The sequence below is a fragment of the Puma concolor genome, chromosome A2, assembly GCF_028749965.1.
Source record: "Puma concolor isolate L17-30 chromosome A2, mPumCon1.1.hap2, whole genome shotgun sequence".
Taxonomy (NCBI): domain Eukaryota; kingdom Metazoa; phylum Chordata; class Mammalia; order Carnivora; family Felidae; genus Puma; species Puma concolor.
Genome location: NC_141668.1, coordinates 134,118,845 through 134,135,042, shown reverse-complemented (window position 1 = coordinate 134,135,042; position 16,198 = coordinate 134,118,845). Strand labels below are relative to the sequence as shown.

General features: G+C 42.5%; 2 protein-coding genes across 8 annotated transcripts in view; one reads left to right on the top strand and one right to left on the bottom strand.

Annotated features, from left to right (window-relative positions):
- LOC147583527 (transport and Golgi organization protein 1 homolog) overlaps positions 1 to 16,198 on the top strand; it is a 136,500-nt gene that overhangs the window by 82,960 nt on the left and 37,342 nt on the right. The window lies entirely within an intron of this gene.
- LOC147583528 (transport and Golgi organization protein 1 homolog) lies at positions 19 to 15,028 on the bottom strand. Its single transcript, XM_086680563.1, has 15 exons — positions 14,779 to 15,028; positions 11,129 to 11,150; positions 10,096 to 10,184; positions 9,779 to 9,841; positions 8,974 to 9,040; positions 8,672 to 8,810; positions 6,816 to 6,917; positions 6,069 to 6,129; positions 5,927 to 5,962; positions 5,779 to 5,846; positions 5,560 to 5,654; positions 4,478 to 4,554; positions 2,883 to 3,027; positions 1,707 to 1,783; positions 19 to 165 (listed from the first exon to the last, which is right to left on the bottom strand). The coding sequence occupies exons 1-15, from the start codon at positions 14,974 to 14,976 to the stop codon at positions 19 to 21; spliced, it is 1,386 nt and encodes a 461-aa protein (XP_086536689.1). The 5' UTR covers positions 14,977 to 15,028.

Below are 16,198 nucleotides of genomic sequence, written 5' to 3'. Positions count from 1 at the left end.
ATCGGTCACTCATCCAGTTCAGGTCATCTTACCAAACTTAGTACGTGGAGGAGCTGGTGGAGGAGGTGGCCCATGGCCCGTGACTGGTGGTGAAGGGTGGTCCGTGGGGGACAGCCTGCAAGGCGATCCTGGGGAAGGACCAGGCCCTCTTGCATTCATAATGGCCTGCAGAACAGAAAAGAAAGCTATGTTCGTAGGACAGAGCAAAGCACCAACACCAGCAAAAAGTGGCAACAACCCAAAGAAGCAGTGCTCATCTCCTGCCAGCTTCCCCACCACCAGGTTCCAAGAGGGCAGCAGCAGCGCCAAAATCTCTACCCATACTTTGGGTTCCACTTATAGCTTTGGGGGTGGGGAACGGATGCTATGGGGACAAACCAGTGTTCCCACATGTGTGCAAATGTAGAACAGCAAGCTCGTGTCCGAGAGGATTTATGGAAGGAGTACCAAATTAATAAAATAGCATATTCCTGATAGGAAGGCATTTAAGTCCAGAATCGCCTTCCACCCCGCCTCCGCCTCCACCACAGAGGCTGCTTATTTGTATGTGAAGAACTACAGATTGAGAAGGAATCACAATCCCAGGCTCCACACATGGAATCATAGCCCTCGTGGCTCAAAGCTCTGCCTCTAAGCCCCCGCCTGTGCCCGATCTGCTTCTCTCCCGACAATGAGGTCTTCTCCTCTCTGCAAGTGCTATCCATGGGCACAGAGACATGTTCGGGGATGGGGATCCTGAGGTCATGCAGAGAACCTCGAAAAGCATGTTCTTAGAGAACATGTTACGTATACATGTTAGGTAGGCTTAGCTAATTTATTTGCATTCAGCGGTACTTCTCAGGTAAATACAGTACAACTCGCAGGGTACTTTTGTTCTCTAAAAGATGAGCTGAAATTCTAAATAACAGAATTAACACAAATACACTTTCGTTTCTGCTGTACATCTCCACTGTTACACCTGTAACAGTGACACAGGACACAAGAGAACGTGCTCATGTGAACACAAAGGACACAGTGGAGAATTACAATGCAGGTAATTACGGATTGTCTCTCTTCACCACGCATGTAGCAATGCGTGTTTTCTAGGACAAATATGTCACCTCTCGTAGTTCAGAATATGTATACCCAGGGCACACCTGAAGGGATTCCAGACAGTACGGTTACAAAAAAAAAAAAAAAAAAAAAAAAGGCTGAATGTTGATGGGTATTACATATACTTTGTCTAAGACCACTCTAAATGACACATACAAAAATATAAGTTGGAGTGAAGGCAGTTTGCATTTTCAAAACATAAGGATAACTGCCAATTTTCTGAACACATTAATCCCCTAGAAAGAAACAGAACAGGAAGAAACAGCAAGAGCAATGATTCCACACTGAGGAGGTCCAGAAAAAATAAGTCATGCCAAAAGACTTCCAGGTGGAGTGTGGTCTCTCCCTCCCTGGGTTATTTCCAGGTATATACCAGAAAAGCCCTTGGGTGCTCAGCCCTAGGCACGATTGGTTCTAAACCTTCCACAAGGAGTTGACAGGCAGAAAGGAGAGAACCCCATAGACACTTGGGTTAAGGCTGTGCATTTGGAAAATGAGAACAAGCAGACATATCATACAACACACAAAACAGACACAAAGCCAGGAGAGAGCGCTGAACAGAAAAAGGAGGGTTTTGCCAAAGAGTTACAACTGAAAATGTCCACAGCATTTACCTTGTCCTTCGTGGTCCCTTTGGTAGAGTCAGTGTTGTTGTTACTCACAGGAGCAACATGTGGATCCGCAAAAGGCCCTAGAAGGGATGGAGGTTTATTCTGATTTGAGTAGATTGTGCAGAGATTAAAAAAACAAAACATGGGGCGCCTTGGTGGCTCAGTCGGTTCAGTGTCCGACTTCAGCTCAGGTCACGATCTCACGGTCCATGAGTTCGAACCCCGTGTCAGGCTCTGGGCTGATGGCCCAGAGCCTGGAGCCTGCTTCCGATTCTGTGTCTCCCTCTCTCTCTGTTCCTCCCCCGTTCATACTCTGTATCTCTCTGTCTCAAAAATAAATCAACGTTAAAAAAAAATTAAAACAAAACAAAAACACAAAAACAAAAACAAAAAAACCCAAAAAACAAAAACCACTCTCCTCATTCCTCAAGCAACCTAAACTCTCTGGCCCAGTCAGATCCCAAATCACATGCACAGGGTATCCCACATGCTTCAGGTGATCCCAAGGTAAAGGGAGAGCCATTCTTTAAACTCTGATGAAGCCCCATAAAAGCCCTGGTTCAGGTGTTTTCAGAACTCCTCAAACAACTGTGGATGACTGGGGGCTCAACTGGATGGATATACGTTAGGCTGAGCCTCATGCCTCCCACCGCCCAGCACGTGGACTGTGTATGGCACACATCTGCTGAAGCGCTATGCCTGCTTTTCTGCATACAGCCCCATTCCATCTCCACAAGAGACACCTGTACCAACACAAGGTGGGGGAAATGACCCAAGGATGATAAGTCAATCATGAGAAACTCAAGGAATGTGGTGATGATGGCAGGCATGTTCCTTGCGTTGCAATGGTCTGTGGTACCACCTCTGCACCTTGTACAAGACTCAATAACGGGGCGCCTGGGTGGCTCAGTCGGTTAAGCATCCGACTCCAGCTCAGGTCATGATCTCACAGTGCGTGAGTTCCAGCCCCACGTCGGGCTCTGTGTTGACAGCTCAGAGCCTGGAACCTGCTTCAGATTCTGTGTCTCCCTCTCTCTGACCCTCCCCCATTCATGCCCTGTCTCTGTCTGTCTCAAAAATAAATAAACATTAACAAATTTCTTTAAAAAAGTCTCAACAACAACAAAAATTAGATGAAGGTTCTTTGCAAGCCAACTCATACTGCCCAGATCATCTTACCAAGTGGTGCAGGTGGAGGGGTTTGGGATGGTCCCGAACCTGGTACAGGAGGTGGATGTGCCCAGGAGATCATACGGTGGCCTCTAGGGTAGGGTGTGCAGAATCTTCCAGTTGATGGAGGAGGTCGCCACGGATCCACACTGCCCTGCAGAACAGAAGTGACAGCTATGTGCAGATGCCACACAAGAGAACCAATCCGCAAAGCAGATGAAACCCATAGAAGTACGGGTCAGCACCTGCCCCCTTCTCTGCCACCAGGATCCAAGAGAGTAGCATCAGTACCTGAAAACTCTGTCCCTGCCACTGGGTACCACCTACAGCTTAGGCAACTAAACGCAGGCGGTTAAACTACTGTCACCACATGTCCCTGCCCAGGTCTGAGAATTTAGAACAAAATGATCCCATCTTACAGGATGAAATAAGTAATTCCAAACTAATGAAGCAGCATATTCCAGACAGGCGGACATCCATGTCCAGGATCACTTTGCATCCCTCCACTACAGTGACGGCAAAAGCTCTGTTTTTGGCTTATTCCGAACACAGAAAAATGGACTGCAAATACACAGCTCATTCTCTGCACATGAAATCACAGCTACTCTTGGGGACAAGTTCTGCCTGCCGGCCCCACACTTGGCCCCCTCTGCTTCCCTCGCTGAGAAAGAGGTCTTCCTACTTTCTGCAAGTGCTGTCAAAGGCCAAGAAACCACTCGGGAGTTGGGGATGCCTGGAGTCTTGTAGGGGACCTGAGGAAATGTTTGCTGTGAGGAACATATTACACATCAATGAGTACTAGGCCCCCAAGTGTTTACCTGAATTCATAAGGAATTCTGGTTTTATGTACACTACAAGACACAGAGTAATACATCCTATGGGAAAAAAGAGGCAGACATTCATGAAACAGAATTAATGCAAATGTGTTTTGACTTTGGTATACATTTCCAGGGATGTGTCATGAGCGATGGTATCAGCTCTCACACTGACTGGAGACAAAGAGAACCTGCTCATATGAATACAACTGAAGGACCTTGTGTTCAGAATACTTTTACCTAAGATACTGCTGGAAAGGATTCCAAACAGTTCATTTACCCATGAAGACGTGAAGGTGGTGAGTTATGACAATGACTTTGTCTAAAACCATCATAAATTGTACAAGGCACACAATATAAAGATTGGGGGAAGTCTTTTCATGTTTACAATGAACAGTCAGTCTTCACACATGAATAGTGTGACCAGAAAGAGGAAAGTAACAACAACACTGATCCCACAGAGAGGTAGTGTGTTAGGAGTCAACAAGCTTAGAGACTTTGCTATAGACTGCAGTGTATCTTCCTGTTGTTGTTATTTTGAACACAAGGGAAAAGCCATAGGGTGGTCAACTTCTAAGTTCCTTTGACTACTAAGCTGACCAGAAAAAAGATGACAGGCTGAAGAGAAAGCAGCCTGTAGACTCTTGGGTTAAGGCTGTGCATTTGGAGAATATAAACAGGCAGACATATCACACAACACAGAAAACAGGGATAAGGCCGCAGAGCATGCTGTTCCGCAAATGAGGGTTTCCTGACAGACCTACAACTGAAAATGGCCCCAGCATTTACCTTGTCTGTCTCGGCATTGTTGGTAGACTGCTTGAAGTTGTGACTCATGGGAGTGACATCAGCTTCGGCTAAAGGCTCTGAAATGGATAGAGGTTTACTCTGATTTTAGTAGACTGTGAAGAATTCACACAAACACCACATTTTGTGACGTGTTAAACTCTTGCCCACACTCAGGACCAGGAGGAGAGGCAGAGAGTAACCCATAAGCCTCAGTTGACCCCAGTGATAAGGGGGAGATCCATCCCATCATATCTTAATGAAGAGACCATAGGGTCCTTGCTCATGTTCTTCATAATTAGTCAAATAACTTTCAAAAGGGCAGCTCAAAGAGAAATCAGGAAATCGTCACCAAAACAGCCATTTCTCAATACACATGAGGGGTAAACTCAGCATCTCATTTCAGATAAAAATTAAAATGAGAGCGTCAGTTGGTGGATAACATCAAAAACCCTCCACAGAAGAGCATGGGTGTGTTTCTTCTGACTCCAGGCAAATTGTTCAGTCTTTCAGCTTATCTATAAGCTGCCTTCCACATGGGAGCCGATATTATGTAACTATTTCTGAATGGAACTGAACTTGACTGATATTATATTAAGGAGTAAAGGAAAACTATGGATGTTTAGCAGTGAAGCCGCAGAGTTGCACTGATAACATCAGAGGACGAAGCTATTTGGAGCTTGGATTCAGGAATGTAGGTCTACAGTTCACAACAATAAAAAGAAAGGAACATTAAAAATAGTCAATAAATGACCTTCTCCTCAAATAAACTAAAGTCTTCACATTGAGTCCGGGTGGGAAGAAGGATGAGGCCCCTGTCCTATCATCCTTTCCAGGCTCTTCAGACAGGGGGATGCTAGAGGAGGTGGGAGGGTCACAGTCAGAGGAGGGGCATGAGCTCCAACAGTCCCAAGGACACGTGCCTCACTGCTTGCAGTACCAGAGGAGAACACCCTTCTGTCACCCCTTCAGACCACCTGCTGTCCTTAGTGTTTGCAGTTCTGTCCAGGACACACGATGATCACCCACAGGAAAAGGCTTTGCCGCAGAAATTAGGCTGCTGCACATCACCACGTGCTCCTTACCTCTCCTCAGAGGGTTCTGCGTCTCTGGACCTCCAGGCATTGGTCTCCACCTCCTGTAACCCTCAAGCAGCCTCTTTCCTTCCATCCCATCCAGTCTTGGATACAGAAAAAGAATGGACTTCTATAAGGGTTGCAATGCCACGTCCTCTGACTAGACACTAAACAGCACCGCTGTCATCCCTCAAAACACCCATAAAAACTCATGTCACGCTCCCACACCTGTGTTTCAAGCGGGCGACCTCCCGGCTGTGTTCCGCTATTCTCGTCTCCCAGATCAGAGTCTTGATCTAGGGGAGAAAAATACATCCACCTTCAGTCGTGCCAGACTGTGCACCAAAGAGAGAGGAGGAAAAAGGAAAACACTTACCCCGTTGTCCTCAGCATTACGCTCATAAACTGCGACCTGAAAAAGCAACAATAAAAAGTCCGTGTTTAGGAATTCCAAGGGCCACTACACTCAACCACATGAGGTACTAAGGGTTCACTATGTCAGGCAGAACTCACGTTACCTGGTGTGTGAAGGTGCGTTCTGCCTTCTGCAGCTGTTCTCGTGTTTGTTCAATTTGCTGTCTGTGAGATACAATTGTTTTCGTCAAATAAGGCCTAATATTAGGTAGGATTATAAATAATCTGCTCATGTTCCCGTCATCCTCTTATCTTTCCCCAATACAATTTATCCTTTCACATGAAACACTTTTCACACAATTCTAAATGTGCAGAACCAAAGCTATTGTTCCATCCTCTCCTTACTCATTATTCCATGCCCGTAGGGTTCAGAGGTCATAGAATTCTTTTCCATTTGCAATCTTGCCCTAATTCATCATGTGACAAGTGACTTTCATCATAAAGCCAACATAAAGTTCTATTCTCCTTTCACTTGTGTACTCACCAGGTTTCCTAGGGTTGCAAAGGCCAGGACCATCAGATGGTACTACCTTGTTGATGGATATGATTTCATCCTATGACACACTGCTTTCCTATAGATTATGACAACTGACACCACCCCTCAGGAACGTTGGCATGGATGAAGTTTCTACATGGGCAGGTCAATGCTGGAGACCCAGAAATGTTTAGTAGCTTAATTGTTTTGTTCTTTCTAATACTTATCTTTTCCTATCTGTTAATTCTCTACGGATATGTCCTCTGAATTTGTGTTTGTATTACTATATTCATGGAGTCTACCCATTGTACAAAGGTTAGAACTAAGAAACGAACAGGGGTTTCATGAGCCGCTGCTAATTAGTATCTGAACTCACTTGCACTTGTGTATGTCCCTTGTAGCTATTTTCAGATTTTCCTCTGCAGTTGCCATCTGATTCTTCATTGCCACTAGTTCACAGTTTGTCATATCCAGATTCCTAAGATGGGAAAGATATATACATAGTCCAGTAGCCAAGGTCCAGAAATTCTGCCTTTTTCCTTCTCAGCTCTCTTAAAGCCTAGACTCAAATATCCCTATCCCCTCCCCCAACGATGCACAGACTGACAACACAGTCAGAGAAATGAAGACCCCATTTAATGTTAAAGAAAATTCAACCTCCGTCTGCTGCCAAGTCGCCTACAATCAGAGCCGCCTTTCTAGTCCTCTGCTTCTACTTCTTCATCGTCAAGTCATCAAATAACATTGCACCTTGTGCCTTCCCAGAGTTGGTCTTTTGTTTGCGATGGAGAAGGCCTATTTCAGGTCAGTGTGAAAACCTGTGCCTGACCAACTGTACCCATTAGGATGAGGCAGGGGATCATCATTGCCTTACACCTCCATGGGGCAGTGCACTGAATCTCAGTCCAGAAGTTGTACCCTGACACAGACACTGAGTATGAAAGACAGCCTTCCAGGATAAGGCTTCACCAGCATTGCAAATCACTCCCATACACCACTAAGGTTCAGGAGTGCAACCCCTGCCCACTCTTTCAAAGATCCTGGTGGAGGGAAAGGCCAATCTTAGAGTGGCAATATATGCTGAAATATAACATGGTGTGAACTGTCCCACAGTCAGGCTGTTATCTTCAGGAAACAGATTTCAGATGGAAAACTATCACCTTCATGGAGTCAGTCTACTTTAACAAGACTCAGTTCATTGACAGTGAAGGCAGCAAAGGGAAATGCTTAGAAAGGCTGGTTTGCTGTGTTGCCCTCAGACTATTTTGTCCATGGTGTTGCTTTAAAGGGTTTCAACTTGGCACCGGATGTACTCAAGAATCACATGCAAAACTGAAAGACTGTTAGTAGTGGACACAAAAGCACTAGACAGAGAAAGGTACATGCATTTCCTTCTGGCCTCTCAGGTAGTCCTTCAGCAAATGTTTTCTGGGGTGGCTGTAATGTAGAGGCTCTGTTGTAAGGGGGCGAAGATAGAAAGGTGGTCAGGGTGCTCTACCTGCTCCCACAAAGAGCTTACAAATTAACAAAAACAACATGCCAGTGAGACAGAGCAGGCTCCACCCCAGGTGTGGAAAGGACTAACAGAAGCTGAGCCTCCAGGGAAGACAAGGAAGCATTTCCTTTTCAATGTGAATGAGGGGCTCTAAAGGCCCTCCTCCTGAGAACAAAAGGAAATACTGGACCAAAGAAGAAACATGCACCTGGTGCACCAAATTTCTAATGAACCCATGAAGACACACTTCATACGAGTCTCACTTGCAGACTGGATGAAGAGATGCAGTACTGATGCCATCCCAACCCACAGTCTAGAAAGAAACTCCCATGGTTTCTGCAGCAAGGTAAGTCAATGTTTTCCCTAAATATTTTTGACCCAAGTCCGGTGCTGAACAAAGATCACCTACTTCCGGCTGATAAGACAATGGGATGGGATTGAAACCTATAGGCCAATGTAAATGGATCCAGAGGGGAGCCTGTTATCAGTGTGCTTAATGCCAGGATCTTCCCTCTTCTACCCCAAGTACATGACACAAGAATGTGTGACAAGCACTAAGGACAGAAAGGAAAATGCAGGTTATAGGAAGCAAGGTAGGAAGGGCAGGCACAATTCTCCTGAATGCATTTGGCAGAAATACTCTGGATCCAATTCTAGAAGAAATATATTTATCTATAGCGGCCACCACATTCATTCATACAACAGTACTCGGGACCATTATCACATGAACGTCTTACTTTGCTGTAGCCATTTTTCTTTCTTCATAGGATTTATCAAGGACATCTCCTCTCTCCTTCAGATTTTTGGCTGTTCCTTCCCTGATTGCTTTCATAGAACTCAAAGCATTATGAATGTCTTCCACGGCCTTTTTCCATGCTGTAAAAAAAATGGTTATTTTGTGCATGTGCATATGACCTGAGACTTGGTTTTGGGGTGACAGGAAAAGGGCAACTAGTGTGAAGGCAAGAAGGCATTCTTTCCCTTCCCAAAGCAAAGTCATTGCCACCATATGGGGATTTCTCCCCAACAGACAACATACCTTCCAGTGCACGTTTATTGGACCTCCAGGCTCTCAGTTCCTCCAATTGACCGTTTGCATCTTCTGACTTTAGGACAGATATGAGAAAATACATTCAAGAAATAAGGATCGCACAACAATGTGAGTGCAACAGGACTGTGCATGGCAACAAAGAAAGATCCTGGGCATAAATACAACAAGGACAAGGCAAAGAACATGGAAAATAGTTCCAGTCAAAGGGCTCACAAATGGCTTTCTTAGGAGAATATTCCTCTATGCACACTGAACATTGTTGAGCATTAAGAGAAGAAGGCAGTATACAATTTGCTATTGCCCTTCATCTCTCAACTATCTTGGGGGATTTTCTCCATATCTTGGAGGGCAGGTCTGAATGATGTGGTAATGACCTAGTGGTGAAAATAAAAGATACTTCCTAGTCCTTGAAATAGCAATCTCCTCATGGTGGTCCTAGTGACATGGCAGCTGTGCAGATGGAGGTTTGTCTCCCAGAGGCCCACTCTCTACTATGGTAAACAGCAAGCGAATATGCTATGCTCACCTCACCCAATGAACAAAAAGCCTCCAAAGTCAAATGACAGTAAAAGCAGCCAACTCTTAGCACTTCCTGATTCTTAACATTCCTCTCTCTCTCTCTTTCTGATTGCAAGGTAACATGTGCACTTTGAAGGGTGTCATTTAAAATTTTATTGAAGTGCTCAACTTTTCTGATGTTCTCCTTCAACAGAACATGTTGAATGAGTCATAACAATTCCTTAATTTTACTTGTGTGTTTAGAACGCAATCCAGGCAAAGAAAGGATTCTTACTTTCAACTTCAGAGCTTCAGCAGAGTGAATGTTACTTTCTCTCTTAGCTTCTTGAAGATGTATCTTTAATTCATTGATGTATATACAAAACATATGAAAAAGGAATCAGAATTCAAAAATAGCATCGTGGTAGATAAGCCTATGTCTGATGTGTGACTCCTTTCACAAATAAAAAGGTAGTTTTTTATTACATTTGTGAAGCGTATCTTGAATTGGAAGTATTCATAGAACACATGAAATAGGTCAGTAGGATGAACTACAAGAGGTAAAACTAATCAAAATGAAGTCACAAGAAATATTTGAAAGGGCAATGCTACCTTCTGTTCCCACGTGGATATTGCTTCAGCCAGCTCTGTGTTTTCTTTCTCCAACGTGTTGATCTTTGCAGTTTTTTGCTGTAAATTAACTACAAGGGGATAAAACAATTTTTAAGGTTGTTACCAAACCAGTGACATCGAATAATCCCACTGTATTAGCAGCACAGACACATGATCTGACACATGGGTGTAACTAACTTTTTAGCTTTCTCATTGTGCCTGAAGAAAGCAAGTTTCAGCAGCATTTTAAACCCAAGAAACCTCATTTCACTGACATTCCTATACATGTAAGCTCTAGAACACCGACTCCTCTAACAGACACAAAGTGCAAACTCCTCTCACATTGGCCCAATGTGAGAGCTCTCCTGCCCTGAGGTCACTCTTCTCATCACCACCACCGCTGCATTTACAGTGATGTACACCAACCAGTCTTTGAGGGCTTGTTAAGTGTCAGGTAGCCACCTTGCCTCTCAACAGACAGCACCACAGAATCACCACAGTCCATGGGGTCCGTGCAGAATAGATTGCCCCCCATTTGCATCAAGTTCACTTTTCCCCTGGCATGAGTGGTTCCCTCCACCTCAGACTCAAAACCTTGGTTTAACCCTCTCCTGTGACACACACCCTGCCTGGCAATACCTGGCTTCTTTTCTAAGCTTAGGCTTCTTGACAGACTCAAAGAGGGTTTTCTCATCCTCACATCTCACCAAAAGCCAGGTCACGGCAAAGTACTCACTCCACACCTCAGGCTCATATCATCACTTCTGTCCTAATCATTTCTAGGCAAAATTACACTCATTCTGTTCTCCTTCCTCCTGTGGTGTTTTCCTCCCCTGGTCTCTTGTCTTAAGAGAGGCCAATCCCTCCACATTGTCACTTAGCCTCTAACAGGGAAGAGAAAGATTTTCAAGAGTTAACAAGTCAATTAGACATCAGAAGTCACCATATTTATCCCTAGTTAAAAAATGAAAACCCACACCAAACACGAGTAATGAAAAAACATTACAAAGACTACTCAAACCTAAAATCTTACCTGGATATACTGGAGGCTCTGTCTGAGAGAGGAAGAAACAAAATTAAGTTTGAGGTCAAAACATAGTAATAGTAAAAACTTATTCTTCCTGATAAAATACTGAAAGGTCATCCAATGAAATCACAATGATCATTTTGTTCAGCATAATGAATTCATAACGTTAATATAATAAAAAAGTAGAATTTCATATTTAGTTCATGATTCTTTATAAATCATTTCTGATAAAAGCATAACGATTCAGAGCTTCTTTTGACCAAAAGATAGATTTACATTATATTAAATAAATATCAAAATATTCAATTCTGTCAGTGCATAATGCGGACAGTTTTAAAAATACGTAAATAAAATATTTGTCTGATTTTTTTTCTCTTGTAGTCAAACCCAACATCCACACTGAAGTCCAGAACCCAGGATCATTTGAAATGCCAAAAAAAGAAAAAAAGAAAGAGAGAGAGAGAGAGAAAGGGAGAGAGGAAGAAAGAGACAGAGAGAGAGAGAGAGAGAGATGGAGGGGGACGGTAGGGGGGCGAGAAGGAAAGGGAAGGGATGGGAAGGAGGAAGGAAGCGGCAAGGAAAGAAAAGGAAAACCTTTGTATGAAGACACGCTTCTTTCATTCTCTAGAAAGCTTTCTGAAATGTTACACAGGGTTGGCTGCTTTCCGAATCAATAAACAATTACAACATGTCAGGTGCTATGATTTTCCTAGATCACTAAAAACAGAGGGTCTTCCAAAAACACATCATCAGATGAGAAAGAGAGTGGAACATGGCTAGGGCAAAAGCACAGGCACCAAAAGAAAGGATGGCTAACATTTCAAAAACAAAGCAAAAAGGGCTCCCGTTGAGAAGGTCTAAGAAAAGCAAGAGGAACTGAATTCCTGTAAAGGCACTGGTCTAAGGCAAGGGTTAACAGTTTCCATACTGGAGACTTCTGGGAAAGTGAACCAAAGAGAGAACAGGTATTAGGGAGTAATGGTTGTCTGGGCAAAAGTAGAAATAGCCATTTAAAGCCTGACTGCACTAGGATTTCTATTTTCTAGGAGCACTAAAAGCACGTCAACCATGGAAAAAGACATCCTGTGATTGTCTTGCGTCCACTGAAAAGTAACAACCATAAGATAATGACTGTGGGACTGAAGGATGCTTCCCCACTCCCAGCCCCTCACCCTTTGGAAAAGTGCCTTTATAAGCCTGGCACACTACCCTTTTGGGGAGCGATATTCCTCTTTCTCGGTGGCTCCGCTGTATACAACCTATCTCTAATAAACGCCACCTGCTTTGTTTCCCTTTCGATCAGTGTTCATTACTAAGACACTGAGACTGGAGAACCTGGTCTGGGTGGCCCAGTAACACCCAGACCCAAGTCATCCCCTGATGAATTATAGCTCAATAAATTCTAGGCAAGACTCTACTTTAACAAAAGGTAAAGACACATTTTCTTGATCGGTAGGACGTATATCCCTATTTGAAAGTTTTGAATGATGATGTGATGCTGAAGCGAGCCCCAACATCTTGCCAGGATATTGGAATATCATCATGGTATCAAAAAGTGAGTCATAAAAATGTTGTTATAGGAAAGTGTATCTACGGAGGGCAAACAGGAAACCATGGATAGTCCTTTAATGTCACATGTTTCCTTTCCTAAGCAGGGGAAATGGAAAGAGAGATGGCCTTCCAAGTACTTAATATGCATATTTTCTTTTTGAAGGGAAAGATTTCTAAATTGGCAGGAAAAGAGGAAACACAGCCACTTATAAATAAACTCATGCTCTTCTGTTCTTGCTTAGAAGGCCTGCCCTCCAGAGAAACTATTTCTCCAAAGCCTAATGGGGTTTTTCTGAAGACAAGCAATACAGATGAAGGGAAATACTCAACTACAGTGCTCTTCCTCCTTCCTGTCTCATAGGGGAGTAAACTCAGCCTAAAACCTAGGGAAAGACAAAACTTGACACTAAAAGCCTTCACCTCAGTTTTTTTAAACATGGACGTGACCCCAAGCTTCCCCAAAAACTTAACAAGGTACCCTGAAAGGAAAAACCACATCTTTTGAACACAGAATGCAAGCATTAGAATCACACTTCCTATGGCAGAGATGGTGGGATAATCAGGCTGGGAATGTAAAACCGCTCTGATTAATAGGATAATGACTCTAATGGAAGAAGTAGTCAGTATGCAAGAAGAGGTGGTGAATGTGAGCACAGAAACGATAACTCTAGGATCCAAAAGGACTTCTAGAAATCCAAAACATCATAACAGAAATAAGGAATGCCTTTGTTGGATTTATTAACACACACAACACACCTGAGGAAAGACTCAACAAGCAGAAGGAAATGTCAAGTAGAAACACCCAAAACAGAAACGCACACAAAGAAATTAAAAATACAACAGAGAAAATCCAAGACCAGTGTGACAATGACAAAGGTGTAACATACACAAAATGGGAATACCTACTTATACGTTTGAAGTGCAAATGACTGAGAATTTTCCAAAATTAATGATAGTCATAAACCACAGATTCAGGAAACTCAAAGAATTTCAAGCAGGATAAATACCCCCCTCCAAAAAAACCAAACCAAACCAAAAACAAAACAAAACAAAACAAAACAAACAAAAAAAAACACAAGAAACACAAGACTATCCCTAGACATATACTATTCAATCAAGAGAAAATTGAAAACAAAGAATTTTGGAAGAAGCTAAGGGGTAGTGTTGGGGGCTGGAGTTGCAGGGAGATGGAAGAAATAACACCTTACCCAAGAGGAACCAGGACAAAAAATACTCAGAATTCAGAAACCATGCAATCAAGAAGACTGAAATGTTTATACTGTTAAAAGAAAAGAACCCATCCACCTAGAATTCTGTGAACAATTAAATTGTCCTTCAAAACATGTACAAAGTAAGGGAAATTATTGGAGATACTGAGGTCAATAATAAAGGCTGAATTCTCCAAGAAAACATAATCCTTAATGTACATGCATTAACAACAGAGTGCCAAAATACATGAGGCAAAAACTGATACAACTGATAGGAGAAGTAGACATATACATTATTACAGCTGCAAGAATTCAACACCCTCTATCAGTCATTGACAGATTGAGCATAAAGATATTCAAATATAAGAACACAGTTGGACTGAACTGCATCACCAATCACCTAGATCCATGACCATCTGTAGAACACTTTCTACAATAGAAAAATACACATTCTTCTCAAGCTCATATAGAACATTCACTGACACAGACCATATTCAGGGTCATAAAATACACCTTAACTTGAAGTCAACAAAATCATAGAAAATACGTTCTCAGAACACATATGTAAGCTAGACATCAATAATAGAAAGACAACGGAAAAACTACAAAATATATGAGAGATATTCTCATAGAAGATAGAGAATAGAGATAGACTAGAGAAATTCTAAAAGAAGAGGGTCAAAGAGACATTTCACAGAATTTTAAAAATATGTCCATCTAAATGATAATGAATGTTGGAATTACTACAATTTGTGGGATGCAATGAATGCCGTGCTTAAAGGGAAATTTGAAGTACTGAGTGCATACAAATGGTCTAGTAAAAAATTTGTGCTTACCAAAAAACTTCTGCTTACTTATGCTTAAAAGCCTATCTGTAAGGTATTTGAGTATACTCACAGCAAGGACAACTCTCCAGAGGTAAATAAGACATGCACAAATTGCAACGGTGGCAGTAATAACGGCAAGCTTCCGCAGAGTTCCGAAGACACGAGAGCCAAGAGGGAAATGGTCAGCCAAAATATGGACAAGCTGAAATAATATTTGAGATAATGAGGAATAGCAAAGACATTTATAATATCTGTCACCAAGAATCATTTTTATAAACCTTCAACCAGCCTCCAGGAGGTTATAAGCACACCTCTCAAAGGCCTCCTCCTGAAGGAGAGGGAGGACAGAAGGCTTACAAAGGAGCAGGGGCAAACCTGTAGGAGTGATGATTGTGTTTACGATCTTACTGTGGTGATGGCTTCATTGTTCCTCACCCTTTTAGTAGACAAGAAGTAAATGACTTCTGTTGTACATATTCACGAAGTACCTAGACAAAATCCTTTGGAACATTTCCAAACATACACCAAAATTTACGGAAGGATGGGAGAAAGTAACAATAAAAATGTACTAGAGATTCAAACGAGGCTGTTATAGAGACAGATGTTTACAGATATGGATATAACTGAGAGATGTGCAGCTGCTCTTATAATAATATGGGATTATTCCAGCAAAAATAAATTCTACATTATTGTTTAGTTTCTAAAAACACTGAGGTTTTCTTTTTTCTAATGTTGATTTATTTTTGAAAGTAGAGACAGCGGGGGAGGAACGAGAGAGAGGGAGACAGAGAATCCAAAGCAGGCTCCACGCTGTTAGCACACAGCCTGATGCTGGGCTCAAACTCACAAACCTGAGCCAAAATCAAGAGTCAGATGCTTAACTGACTGAACCACCCAGGCTCCCCATAAGGTTTTACGTTCAAGGTTTACTTTGAATCTGAATCACAGCCCAAATTGTCAGACTTCTGAATTAAATAAAGATTTGCATAATCAGGTGATCTTGTCTATTTTGATGAAATCTATGAGGTTTTAAGTTACTTGAACACACATCTCCAAATAGCCAATACAATAAATTCAAGTTCCTATTTCATAGTGTTGCACCTAAACCAATCAATAACAACTATGGAAATTACTTTCTAAATAACACAAAAGTCCTGGGTATGGTCACCAAAACAACAGAACACATATCATTTTACTAAAACTAGACTTACCAGTCCTTTAGGAGAAAATACACTCACAATGCAATTCATACTAACTCACATACCAAACTTTAATTTTGTGCCAATAAACCTCTCTAGAAAGTAGCCTCCAAAAGGTGTACCATTTGTATCTTCAGCTCTCAGAACTGAGGTCACTAAATTGCGTCCCGGTGGGAAATGTACACTGTCTTTGAGTGGCCAGTGTCTGCAAGAGACCAGGGGCCGTCAGCACAGTGATCATGGGGATCAAAAGACAGAGGCCATCTTGACATGAATGGTAAACATCCTAAG

What these genes read in the sequence shown, in the direction of transcription:
- LOC147583528 (XM_086680563.1), bottom strand. Translation starts at nt 14,976, where the DNA reads ATGATTCTTGGTGACAGATATTATAAATGTCTTTGCTATTCCTCATTA. An exon ending in CCCTCCACCTGCACCACTTG is followed by an intron (nt 1,784 to 2,882) that starts GTAAGATGATCT and finishes CATCCCTTCTAG; the next exon opens with GGCCTTTTGCGGATCCACAT. An exon ending in AAGGGACCACGAAGGACAAG is followed by an intron (nt 166 to 1,706) that starts GTAAATGCTGTG and finishes TCTGTTCTGCAG; the next exon opens with GCCATTATGAATGCAAGAGG.